Source organism: Eschrichtius robustus, chromosome 2, assembly GCF_028021215.1.
Source record: "Eschrichtius robustus isolate mEscRob2 chromosome 2, mEscRob2.pri, whole genome shotgun sequence".
NCBI lineage: Eukaryota > Metazoa > Chordata > Mammalia > Artiodactyla > Eschrichtiidae > Eschrichtius > Eschrichtius robustus.
In genome coordinates, this window is record NC_090825.1 from 174494485 (window position 1) to 174507422 (window position 12938).

At 52.0% G+C, this 12938-nt stretch overlaps 1 protein-coding gene across 1 annotated transcript; it reads right to left on the reverse strand.

Annotated features, from left to right (window-relative positions):
- Positions 1–6366: 6366 nt before the first annotated feature.
- TNFSF9 (TNF superfamily member 9) lies at positions 6367–9554 on the reverse strand. Its single transcript, XM_068534999.1, has 3 exons — positions 9231–9554; positions 8586–8619; positions 6367–7411 (listed from the first exon to the last, which is right to left on the reverse strand). Exons 1-3 carry the CDS (start codon positions 9492–9494, stop codon positions 6966–6968), a joined length of 744 nt encoding a protein of 247 aa, XP_068391100.1. The 5' UTR covers positions 9495–9554; the 3' UTR covers positions 6367–6965.
- Positions 9555–12938: the final 3384 nt, after the last annotated feature.

A 12938-nucleotide genomic window follows, 5' to 3' on the forward strand; every position in this document is an offset into this window, starting at 1 on the left:
CACGGATTCTTTGTACTTTTGTAATTTGTGTAACTTTTCTTTAAATTTGAAATTATTTCCAAATACTTTTCTTGAAATTTGAAATTATTTCCAAATACTCTTTTCAAGAAAATATCTATAGAGGCAGTCTCAAATTCTTCACTTTTATTAATTTCTCAAGCCACTCTGATGCAACTTGATCCATCCACACCCCTGAATACAGCCACCCGTGATTCTGATGATTAAAAATCCGGTAGATATTTTCAGTTCTCATCTCATCTGATGCTCAGCGGTATCGAACACCATGGACCACTACTTCCTTCTAGAAACAGATTCCTTGGAATCTTGATTTTCCTCTTTGCTCTCTGGCTGCTCCTTTTCAGGCTTCTGTGCAACCTGGCTTCCCACTGAAACACTATCTACTGGGATTCCTCAGCCCTTGCTCTTAGAACTTCTTTTCTGCTACTTCTGTTTTTCTAAGAGGTCTCATCCTTGCCTCAAACGCCCAGTATGTAAATACACCAACTCTTGCATTTCCATCTCAGCCAAAGAGCTAGCATAGCCACAGGATTGACTGGGCATCCCCACTTGGTCACTTCAAAGGCACACGGAAATTCCACATCTCCAAGTGACCTATGATCATCCAGCGTCCCCAGATCCATAAATGCCTCCACCATCTATCCAGTTTTGAGCCAAAAGTCTTGGTTGCTCCATCTCCTCCATCTCACTCATGTTCAAAGTCTCGCCAACTCCTATTCCTCTTATCATCTGAGAGGTGCATTCATTGCCTCTCCATCTTCAAAGCCAGCACTTTATGCCAAGCCTCCCATTACCTCTCATTTGGGTGATTGAATGAGCCTCCCTCTCTCCCCTCTTTACCCCCCATTCCAAACTCTGCATCCCTGCCAGATGGATTAATGCCAAATGCAAGCCTCTGCACCCTGACACCAAATTCAATCTCGGAGACAGAGTTTTGGGTGAAGCAGAAAAGAATCGCTTTATTGCTTTGCCAGGCAAAGGGGCCACAGTAAGCTAATGCCCTCAAAACTGTGTGTCCCGACCTGGAGGGGAGAGTGAGGAGTTGTACAGTAATGGTTCAATGAGGGCGTGATCAGCTCGTGGACATTCTTCTGAGTGGTTGGTGGTGACGGTACCTTCTGGTTCCAATTCAACCTGGTTCAACCTTCTGGTTCCAATTTCCGGGGTCTACGTGCTTGTGGGCAGCATTCAGTTAGCCTCTTTCACCTGGTGGAGGTTTCAGTATCTGCAAAACAGCTCAAAGAGACTGTTATGTATATCCTTTGAGGGGGAACCAGGACCCTGTCCCACGGCTGCAGTATTCTTTCTTGACTGTTCCTCCCTTGTCTCTGCATCCCCTCCCTTCCCTAATTAGCAACTGTTTGAACCTGCCCGTTGGAACCCAGGGAACGTCACAGAGGCTAAATGAAGCCTATTTCCTGTAATCAAGAAATGGGGGACAGGGACTTCCCTGGTGGTCCAGTGGCTAAGACTCCACACTCCCAATGCAGGGGGCCCGGGTTCGCTCCCTGGTTAGGGAACTAGACCCCACATGCTGCAACTAAGGGTTCGCACGCCGCAACTAAAGATCCCGCATGCAGTAACTAAAAGATCCTGCATGCCGCAACTAAGACCTGGTGCAGCCAAATACATAAATATTTTTTAAAAAAGAAATGGGGGACACGGAAAGGCTTTTGTGCCCAGGAGCCCCACATGGTCCTGCTCAGTTCCAGGATCTAATGAGCTAATCTGACCTCTGTCTTCATAATTCTCCCTTGCCCTCAGGATAAAGCTTTGGGCTGTCATCCACAAGCTTGCATGGTCCGACCCCCTCAACCCCATCTCACACTACTATATCCACTCTCCTACTTCTGGCCCTTTATACATGCTGCTCTCCCTACCTGGAACTCACTTCACCTGATGCACTTGGAACCTTAGATGCCATCTCTCCATGACCCGACTGTTGTAATAATATCAACAGCTTCTACGTATTGAGTCAAATGCCAGGCACTGTGCTATTAAACCCATGAGCTGAATTAATACTCCTAGGAGCCCATGAGATACAAAACTTTTTCCAGTTTTACAACCGAAGACACTGAGCCCAGAGAGGTGATGACACTTGCCCAAGGATGCACAGCTTAGCTAGCATTGCCTGAATCAGGGCTTGAACTCAGCTCTGTGTGACACTAAAATAGATGTTCAGTATGATCCAGCAATCCCACTTCTGGGTACCTATCCAAAAGAATTGAAATCAGGGGACTTCCCTAGTGATCCAGTGGGTAAGACTCCACGCTCCCAATGTAGGGGGTCCAGGTTCGAGCCCTGGTTGGGGAACTAGATCCCTCATGCATGCCGCAACTAAGATTCTGCATGCTGCAACTAAGAGATCCCACGTGCCACAACTAAACATGCCACAACGAAGATCCCATGTGCCACCACTAAGACCCAGCACAGCTAAAATAAAGATAAATAAGTAAAATAAATTGATATTCTTAAAAAATAATAATTGAAATCAGAATCCCAAAGAAATAATTTGTACTCTCATGTTCACTGTAGCATTATTGACAATAGCCAAGATATTGAAACAACCTAAATGTCCATGGACAGATGGATAAAGAAGATGTTGTCCATCCATACAATGGAATATGACTCAGCCTTAAAAAAGAAGGAAACTCTGCCTTATGCAACAGCATGGATGAACATGAAGTACGTTATGCTCAGTGAAATAATCCAGACCCAGAGGGACACGTGCTGAGTGATTCCACTTCTATGAGGTATCTAAAAAAAGTCAATTCATAGAAACAGAAAGTGGAATGATGGTTGCCAGAGGCTAGCAAGAGGGGGAAATAGGGTGTTGTTGTTCAATCGGTATAAAGTTTCAGTTACACAAGATGAATATGTTTTGGAGATTTGCTGTGTAATATTGTGCGTATATGTTACTGTATTGTGCACCTAAAATCTTGTTAAGAGGGTAGATCGCATGTTGTGTCCTTAACACATTTTTTTTTCTTAAAGAAAGCATGCTCTGCAGACCCATCCCCACTCCTGCCTCACCATACTGCTCCCAACATGCATCCACTCACATGCGAAGCTCGTGCAAGTCTTTGGGCTTCTCCATTTTGCCTCCATTTCTGGAGATGCATCCTGCTGGGCTGCTGTGGTGGGAGGGGCTAAGGGTTTCTGTTTAGGGGTCTCAGACCCATCCCCAACTTAACACAGGAAGTATGACAGTCTCTGGGATCCCAAAGCCACTAGGAAAGACAGTGACAGCCTTGAGAGACTGCATCCTTGGGGACCAGGATGTCTCACTGTTCATTTGGCAGTGTTGCAGGAACGGGGACCCTTTCCAGGGCCCGAGAGTGGGCTCTCGCCTAACGCTCAGAAATGAATTGTCCGAGGAGACACACGTGCTGACAGAGCAAGAGACTTTATTGGGAAGGGGCGCCCGGGTGGAGAGCAGCAGGGTAAGGGAACCCAGAGGACTGCTCTGCCGCGTGGCTCGCAGTCTCGGGTTTTATGGTAATGGGATTAGTTTCCGGGTTGTCTCTGGCCAATCATTCTGACTCAGGGTCCTCCCTAGAGGCGCACGCATCACTCAGCCAAGACGGATTCCAGCGAGAAGGATTCTGGGAGGTTGGTAGGACATCTGGACTGGCGTCTCCTCTCTCCTTTTGACCTTTCTTGAATTCTGGTTGGCGGTAGCTTGTTAGTTCCACATTCCTTACCAGGACCTCCTGTTGTAAGATAACTCATGCAAGTGGTGACTAGGGTTCCTGGCTAGGGTAGGCGGTTTCAGTCAGTGGTTCCCCTAATAGCAGCACAGAACAGAACCCACCGCAGAAGGAAATTCCTGGGAGGACACTCAAGTTTCTCATGCCCCCGCAAGGGTAGATGCCAGATGTACTGGATTAAATAGTGTCTCCCACAAAATTCATGTCCTTCCTGGGAGTAGCCCAGCTGTAAGGCAAGGAACCCCAAGGATGGCTGGCAACCCCCAGAAGCTGGAAGAGGCGAGGAAGGATTCTTCCCTAGGGCATTTGGAGGGAGCATGGCCCTACTGAGACCTTGATTTTGGACTTCTGGCCTCCAGAACTGGGAGGCAATAAAAGTGTGTTGTTTTAAGTCCTACAGTTTGTGACACTTTGTGAAGGCAGCGCTAGGAAACTAATGCATAGGGTATCCCATGTAACAGGAAGAGGCAAATGGGAAGTCTAGGTGGTTCCTCCGTCTCTCTAGGGCTCTGTGGTCTCATCCATGCATCCCCACCCATCTTCCTCCTCCCATCTCTCTCTGCCCATGGGCCCTTCCATGCTTCTCCCTCCCATACACCTTCCAATTCCTGACTAATAAGTTCAGGGATGCCAGGCCCGCCCACTTTCCTACCGAGGAGATCTGATTGGCCCAGCTTGAGTCATGTATCCACCATGACCCAATCAGCTGTGCCAGAGAAGTGGCACCACTTGGTGCCAGGGATGATCATCAAAATTGGAAACAACCAGTGTAGCCAGACGTTGACCAGTCAGATTTGAAGCTGGCCCCTGGACCACACCCTTCCCCCACCAATCCCAGGGGTGCACCCAGAGTTAACACTTTGGATGCTAGATCACCAGGGCCATCCTAGGGGTCCAGAGGAAGCATGCAGCAAAAGGGGCGGGGAGTAACAGCCACTTGCCAATTAGCATAGAGGCTAGTTGAATAATTTAATGACCAGTATGGCCACATTCATGGATGTCAGCTCAATGTCAGTTCTGCTGTCTCAGAAGGGATGTGGGGAATGGAACTCTTTGAGAAGAGGTAGAGATGGGTCGGGCAAATGACATTCACCTCCACATCCCCATCTTCATTGCCCATCTCACACCCTCCTGTCTGGCCAGCACAGGCAAAGCTCTCCCACTTCTGCCTCACCCCCATGCCTCCTAAGTCCCCACCAAGGTCACCTGCTTTGTGGAGACCTCCCTGTCCACACCAGCCCCAGAAGCCAAGGTCCAGCTGGTTTATATGGGCCAGTGGGCAGAAGATCTGCATGGTGGGGAAATTAGGGGATTTGGGAGAACTGGCCAGGACCATGGTATGCTGGTAAATGTTTAACAACCAGCTCTCAAGGAGTGAAATGAATATCTGTGTTTATTATCAATTTTACTGGCACAAATGTGTAGCACACAACCTCCAACAATAAAATATAAGAGACTCTGCACTGCAAATTCCATACAGCCAAAACTGATTCTCACAGAATGCCTTCCTTGATTTTTTCCACTCTTGTACCCAGAGCCAATCTATGCTTGCAAGTGAGAAACAAGTGAATGGAGGATGATATTTTCCTTTAGAGACTGAGATGGAACAAAACAATAAAGATGCGTGTTCACCCTTCACTTGCTTTATGATGATGTGAGCAACTTCTTTGCTAAATCAGATAGCGGTTTGAAAACACTAGAGAAAGACTTCCTGGATTTTTTCGGGTGCTATTCACAATGTAACAGTTACAGATAAGAACCACTTAAGTGTAGGGACTTCCCTGGTGGCGCAGTGGTTAAGAATCCGCCTGCCATTGCAGGGGACACAGGTTCGAGCCCCGGTCCAGGAAGATCCCACACGTCGCCGAACAACTAAGCCCGTGCGCCACAACTACTGAGCCTGCGCTCTAGAGCCCGTGAGCCACAACTACTGAGCCAGTGTGCCACAACTACTGAAGCCTGTGTGCCTAGAGCCCGTGCTCCGCAACAAGAGAAGCCACTGCAATGAGAAGCCTGCACACCGCAAGGAAGAATAGCCCCCGCTCACCGCAACTAGAGAAAGCCCGCGCGCAGCAACAAAGACCCAACACAGCCAAAGATAAATTTAAAAACAAATAAATAAATAAAATAAAATAATTTAAAAAAAGAAAAGAACCACTTAAGTGTAATCTACATGTTGAACATCCTTTTCACCAGCACTTTAAGTATAGACAATCAACAAACAATAAATCAAGCCCTGACTTGTAACATTTATCACTTCCCGTAGTGTAAATGCTCTCACCATGGCCGATTTTAACCCATTATTGACCGGGGATGTATTAATGCCACAGGTGTTAATTTCTGCAAAAATCCCCCGGTCAATAATGTGTTAAGTTACTAGTGTGGTGACACAGAACACAGAGTTAGCAAGCAATGTCCTGCAAAATGGCATTATCCAGTATTTCCACCACCAGATACAGTATAGGTAAAATATCTCAAGAGCACAGATAATAGTGACATGGGAATAATAAAATCCCTAAGGCACAGGGGAGTTATGTAAATCTCAAGATAACTCACATTGTCTGGCATATAGTAAATGCTCAATATATAGAAGTCATAACATATATAAATATTTTATTATCTAACAACATGTACCACCTCACACCTTCCCATATGCCCCAGTTACACGGGGTCACACACAGTCACAGTGTCAAGCCAGCGTATTAGACCGTCAGCTTGGCAAAAGCTGGGGGTTTTGTCTTGTCCTGTTCATGGCTGTGTCCCCAACACCTAAAACAGTGCCTGATAAAATTTGCATGAATGAGTAAAGCTCACACAGCATTGTTACTTGGACTACCACAGCTAGCCCCATGAGTACCATGGGGTGGGGGGAGGGTACTGGGAATGAGTCTCTATTTCTCACATATTAACATAAATAAGGATGGGGGGGGGGGGTGTCTTTTTTATTTGTTGATGTTTCTCTAGCCCTGCACAGTGCCTGGCACGGAGCAGAAGCTCAATAAATATAAGTTGAACGGATTAATATAATGTACACTGTCTGAGCTCAGGCTCAGAATAAATACCAAGTGACAGAGGGACCCGGAGAGTCCTGGAAGAGGGGGTCAGCAGCAAGGACCCCGGCCCAGACCAGTGAGGTAGAGTAGCTAGACCCCATCACCAGGGGCCCCAAGAAAGGAAGGCAAGATTCAGTCTTGGTCCAGAGGGTGGCACCTAGGCCTGGGGGTCACGTCAGCTGTATCAAGGGGAGTCCGGGGCGCCTTGGGTGGCCACGTGGAAGAGGCCCCAGACCGTGGCGTCTGCCGAGAGCTGCCAGGCGCGAGGCTCCCGGACCGAGAGGCGCAGGTCGACGCTCAGGCGCTGTCCAGCATCCAGGTGCAGCAGGCCGCTCCGGAAGCCAGCCGCTGAGTTCCCCGAGGATGTGGGTGGCAGGTCCAAGGTCAGGGCCAGGGCAGCGGCCCCAGCTTGGAGAGGCCGCAGGCGCAGGGCCACGGAGACGGAGCCGGAGCTGTTGCCATTGCTGGCCATCGCACGCTTCAGCGCCAAGTGCAAGAAAACATAGTAGACTCCGGCCTGGGCCACCACCACCTCGTGTGTGTGCTTGTCGTAGCTCACACCGGGCGCCAGGGTCACACCTGTCATTCCCCGCTCGCTGCACCAGTGCAGGGGCCCTTCGGTCAGCTGTACTGTGGGAGGAAGAGGCAGGGTACCCTTAGCATGGGAGCATCGCTGAGGGTTGAGGTCGCAGCCCTGGGGAGGGGAGGAGGGGCGCTGAGGGAGAGAGGACAAGAGGGAAAAGTGGGGAGGGGGGTATGAGAAAGATAAGGGGACTCGGAGAGGGAAGAGGGTCTCAGAGGGAGGGGGGGCTGGGGGAGGGGAAGGGGGGCTAGAAGGAAGGAAAGGATTCCGAGGGAGGGGGAAGACTCTCTGGAAGAGGGAGATTGAGGAAGTGGAGGAGACTCACAGGAGGTGGCGGTGGAGGGGGACAGACTTCCAGGAACCAGGAGGAGGAGGAAATGTAATGCCAAAAAGGATGATGGAGGGGGAAAGGGGATGGGGGGATGGAGCTTGGAGAGGGAGGAGAGGGGGATGGGGGGCAGAGTTAGGATAGAATGAAGGAAGGGACTCAGAGTGGGGGGGGGGAAGAGGAGGGGGGATGGAGAAGGGGAAGAGCGGGGGGGGGGGGGGAAGGGAGGGGGAGGTTGTGGGGGAAGGAGGAAAAGCCCTAGAGGAAAGATAAAGGGAGGGAGGAGGGGGTGGAGGGTGAAGGAGGAGGGGACTCCAAGGAGAGGACAGGATGGGGAGAAGGTCTCCTTAAGAGAGAAGGGAAGGAGGTGGCAGGAGAGTCCGGAAGGGGGAGGGCAAGGGGGTGGGAAGAAGAGTCCCCAGAAAGGGGAGGGGAGCGAGGGAGGGTCTCCGGAGGGAGGACGAGGAGGGGAGTCTGGAAGGGGGAGGGGCAGAAGAAGGAGGTAGAGAGGAGAGTCTCCAGAAGAGGGGGGAGGAGGGTCTCGGGAAGAGGGAGCGGAATTGAACGGGAAAGAGGGTTTCCAAAAGGGAGGAAGGGAGACAGGGCTGGGGAGGAGGGGTCCGTCTCTCCCAGAGCCCAGTGGGAGAGACTCTACCAGTCTGAGATTTGCGGCATCCAGCCCCAGCTCTGAGAGGGCGGGGTCTGAGGTGGGCACAGATGGGGGTCAGAGGAGGAGGAGACCCCGAGAGGGGCTGACGAGGTCCTAAAAAGGGAGGGGACACTTTTCAAAGAAGGGAGGGGAAGAGGGTCAGATTGGGTCACAGAGGAAGCCTCCCTCTCCTGGGGCTCTCCGGCTTAGTGCACCCTCCCCCCTGTCTGGGGGAATCACTCACCACCGTCGGCCACCACCAGCTGTGCGAACACGCCCTGCCGAGAGAGGACAAGCGGAAAGTGGGTGGAGGTCCCCCCTCCCGCACCCGCAGCCCTCTGGAAAGTGGGGTCCCCGGGATCTGCGCAAGTCTTGAGCCTACGCTCCCTTCCCTTCCCGCTGCAAACGAGCGCGCGCGCTGCCCCAGCCCTGCTGTGTGCAAGGACAGAACCCCGAGGACTCAGGAGGGAAAAGAGGAGAGAGTCCCTCCGGGGGGCTTGGCACTGGGGAGTCTTGAGAGAGAAAGGGGAGTACCCCAAGGGTCCGGGAGAAAACCTAGGTTCTCCGCGAGTTACGAAAGAAAGGGGGAGCTCCCTCAGTGGTTCGAGATAAAGTGTCCCTCGGGGTCCACGATGGAGAAAGTGCTCCCCTCTGGGGTCCCGGGATGAGGTGGGGTCTCACGGGGGTGCGGGATGAGAAGGGTGCCCCCCGAAGTCCTGCATAAAGAAGGGGTGCCCTCGGAGGTCCAAGAGGGACGATGGGGGTCCCTCCACCCTCGGCCTGGGATGCATTAAGGACCTCGTGGTGAGGCGGGGGGAGAGCGGATGGAGAAGGGGTCCCGGAACTGGGTAGGGGTCTCTCCCGGGGTCCAGATCGGGCCGCATCTCACCTGCGGAGAGTCGGGGAGGGGGGTGCGGGCGTCGGGCGTCAACCCCAGGCCCTCCGGGAGTCTCGGGCTGGGCGCGGAGCCGGGGACCGGCGATGCAGGGGCCCCGGGCGCGGCCCAGGCGCGCACCAGGCAGGCGGCGCAGGCGGCGGCGAGCAGCAGCAGCGCGGCGCTCAGGGCCCAGGGCAGCGGGTGGCAGGAGCGGCCCGAGGGCGCGAGCGGCCGCTGAGCCTCGGGGTCCGGGGCGGCGTGGGTGCTGGGGTGCATGGCCGGCTGCGGGCGGCTGCGGTCCGAGGCCGCTGCACCCCACTTTATACCCAATCCGGAAGCCCCGCTTTCCGGGGAGTGGCCCGTGGGGATCCCAGAGATCCGCCCGGTAGGTTGGTTCCCGCCCGCCCCGCCCCGCCTCCTCCACCTTCTGTCCGAACTTTCCCTAACTTTCTCTTCCCCGGATATCTCCCTCTCTCCATCTCCTTTTATCTCTCTCTCTCTCTCTCTCTCTCTCTCTCTCTCTCTGTCTCTCTGTCTCTCTGTCTCTCTGTCTCTCTGTCTCTCTCTCTCTCTCTCTCCCTCCAAGCTCTGCCCCACCGATCCTCTTGTGTCTCCCTGGTTATCTATCTCTGCGCCTCTCTGCTTCTCTGCCTCTTTCCCCAATTTCTTATCACTCCCTAGCCCCCCAGTACTGGGGCCCCCCCCAGGGCTCTCCTAAACCCGGCACTTCTTCAGAGGGGTCAGAAGAGAGCCAGGCCTCAGCCCCTTCTCCTGTGGAGCATAAGTCCTCCCAGTGGAACCCTAAGTGCCCTGCTCAGCCCTCCCCCTCCCCTCCCTCTCTTTCCCCAGGACCCCTGGACCTTCCCTGGCCTGCCCCCGCCCACCCACCTAGACGCTTCCCGTCAGGGGCCCCCTGGACCCCACAAGCAGAAGGCTGGAGAGTCCAGGTGGAGAAATTCCCCTTGTAGGAAAGGGACAGCCTTGAGTGAGGCGGAGGAAACTCAAATTTCCCGTTCGCTCTCCGGTGGTGGTGTCGGCGGGGGCGGGAGGAGGAGAAGAGAAGCGGTCAAAACTCGGCCCCAAAAGAGGAAGCAACCCTGGATTGAGAGATGGCCAGCCCTAGAAAAGCCCTGGGCTCCCACAGAAGCCCTGCTCTGCCCAGACCAGCCAGCCAACTCCCGAACCCTCTCCAGGATTCACTTTCCCTATAGAAAATGGAAGGGTGGACCGGGCAATTGATCTCAGCCATCCATCAGCCGTCCAGGAAATGGGGGGAGGGGAGTTGGTTCAACTGAACAAGGATCGGATGCCGGCCCTGTATTCAATCTTGTATTAGGCCTCTCTGGGGAATTAAGAGGAGCCCACTGTGATAATAACTGGCTCGTGTTGACTCACAGGTGCTGAACGCTTCCGTTTTACCAGCGGTTTATAAAGCACAATGCCCAGACCAGCATCACCTGGGAACTTGCTAGCTCTGCAAATTCTAGCACCTCACCCGAGACCTATAGACATTCTGGGAGTGGAAGCCCTGCAATCAGTGTCTGAAGGAGCCTTCCAGAAGATTCTGACACTTGCCCAAGTTGGAGAATCCACTGCATGGTACCAAGGTTGTTCCTTCGCACCTGCTGTCCCCCTGCCTGGAATGTTCTTTCCCCAGATCTGTGGCCAGCTGTCCTTCTGAGTAAAGAGGATGAATTAAGCTCCAGCCCCTACTTTCACTCTCTCCCAAAACCCCACTGCAGTGATAGTATAAGCGATTGTTTTAAAAGCTACACCAAAAATTGTAAGCCATGTGGGTGGAATGCCAAATATAATTTCTTAGCCAAATTCCACAATCACCACCGTGTCTCAAGCCTCAGTTATTGGTGACCGCCCCCCAACTCCGAGAGAGAGTGTGATGGGTGGCAGCTAAAATAGAAGCGTTGGTCTAAAGTAAATTCCCAAAAGAGATATCAGCTCTGCTCCCCATCAGGGTGGAAACGCAGCCGTTTTGGGTTTTTTGGGTTTTTTTTTTTTCCTCCAGACAGCGGAAATGGCAGCGTTTCTGGTGGGAGGAACGCAGCTGATGGTAGAAGAATCACGCCAAAAGCATGTGTTAAACAAATGTGTGAACTTGAATGCAGGATTTGAAACTTTCCCACCTTGACCCTCGCCCCCCACTCAGCAGCCAGGATCTGAAAGATGGGGATGGTGGGATCCTTTCTCTGAGGAATCTGACCAACCAGGAAGATAGATATAAAGATACTGAGGCCAAAAAGCCCTCCCCAGATACCATTGCTCTGTCAAGAAGCTCACAGGCCACAGGCCAATCTACGTATTATTGAGCCCTACCCCACAGCAATGTCACAGACAAGGGTTGTCTGAGCTGACAAAAAGAGGAATTCAGAGGACTCCCAGTCAACATCTCGGACAACCCAAATGAAAAGTGTCTCTCTCTCGGGCCCTGGTTACATCACCCCATGACATTACCTTACTAGCAGTTTCCACCACGTGAGATATTCTTGTTCATTTGTTTTCTCACTCATGGCTGTTTCCCCCATGAAACTGTTATCTCCCAAAGAGGAGCATCTTTACCTGCCTTGTTTCCAACCTAGAAAATTGCAGGCCTCGATCGTATTGACTGATTGATTTAATGAATAAATGAATGCAGTATAGCATAACAGTTACCAGCGTGCACTCTAGCGGTGAACAAACTGCAGTCTGACATCGAATGTTTTGTTTGATTATTTTCATTTTGAATCAGCTGGGAAAAGTCAAAAGAAGACTCTTTCCTGACGTGCAAATCATGTGAAATTCAAATTTCAGTGTCCACAAATAAAATTGTATTGACACACAGCCACCCTCATTTGTTTCCATATTGTCTGTGGCGATTTTTGCAATATTATGGCAGAGTGGAGTAGTTACAACAGAGATTGTCTGGCCCACAAAGCCCCAAATATTTACTCTCTCTGGTCCCTTTCAGAGGAAAATTTGCTGCCCCTGTCTAGAGTCTTGAATTTTAGCCCTCAAATTTCTTGCTGTGTGACTTTGGGCAAGCTGCTTCACCTCTCTGAGCCTCACTTTTCACATCTGCTAAATGGGAATAAGAGTAGGTCTCAAAGCATAGCTGAGAGCTTGCTGTGAGCAGTGCCAGGCACATGGCAAATGCTCATTCCAGGTGAGCTGGGTCACTGACTCTTTTCTACAATTCCAATATGTGGATGTAAAAAAACTAAGACTCCAAAAGTTGAAGTCATCGAGCCAAGGACTGACAGTGACTGTTCTGAACTCTCTCGATGCCGAGGGGCTTAGCAGAGTTCTGTACACCCCCTCCAGAGCGGTGAAACAATGCCTGGCAGGGGAAGGCTCAGGCCGCAGCCTGGGGAAGGCTCAGGCCGCAGCCAGGGAGCGCCATGACGTATTGTTGTGGTCGGTACATCTGAGATAGGCAGCCCCGCCCACTATGGAGCTCTCAGCATCAGCTGCCTAGCACCCCACGGTTTAGTACAGTTGCACCTCTGTGCTCAGCTGTCTCCCTGAGGTGAGCGTGGGCCCTGGTTTTCCTCACCTCTAGGGGAAAGGCCTGAATTCTCACTGTCGCCATCATAGGGCTCAAGGGAGGGATTGGGCAGGAAGCAGTTGGAGGGGGGAGCACCCTTCTTCCCCCTTGGAGGCCCAGCGAACAGGCACCTCCTCCAGGAAGTATGCCTTGATTTTTCCTAGCAAACTCACCTCCTTCTG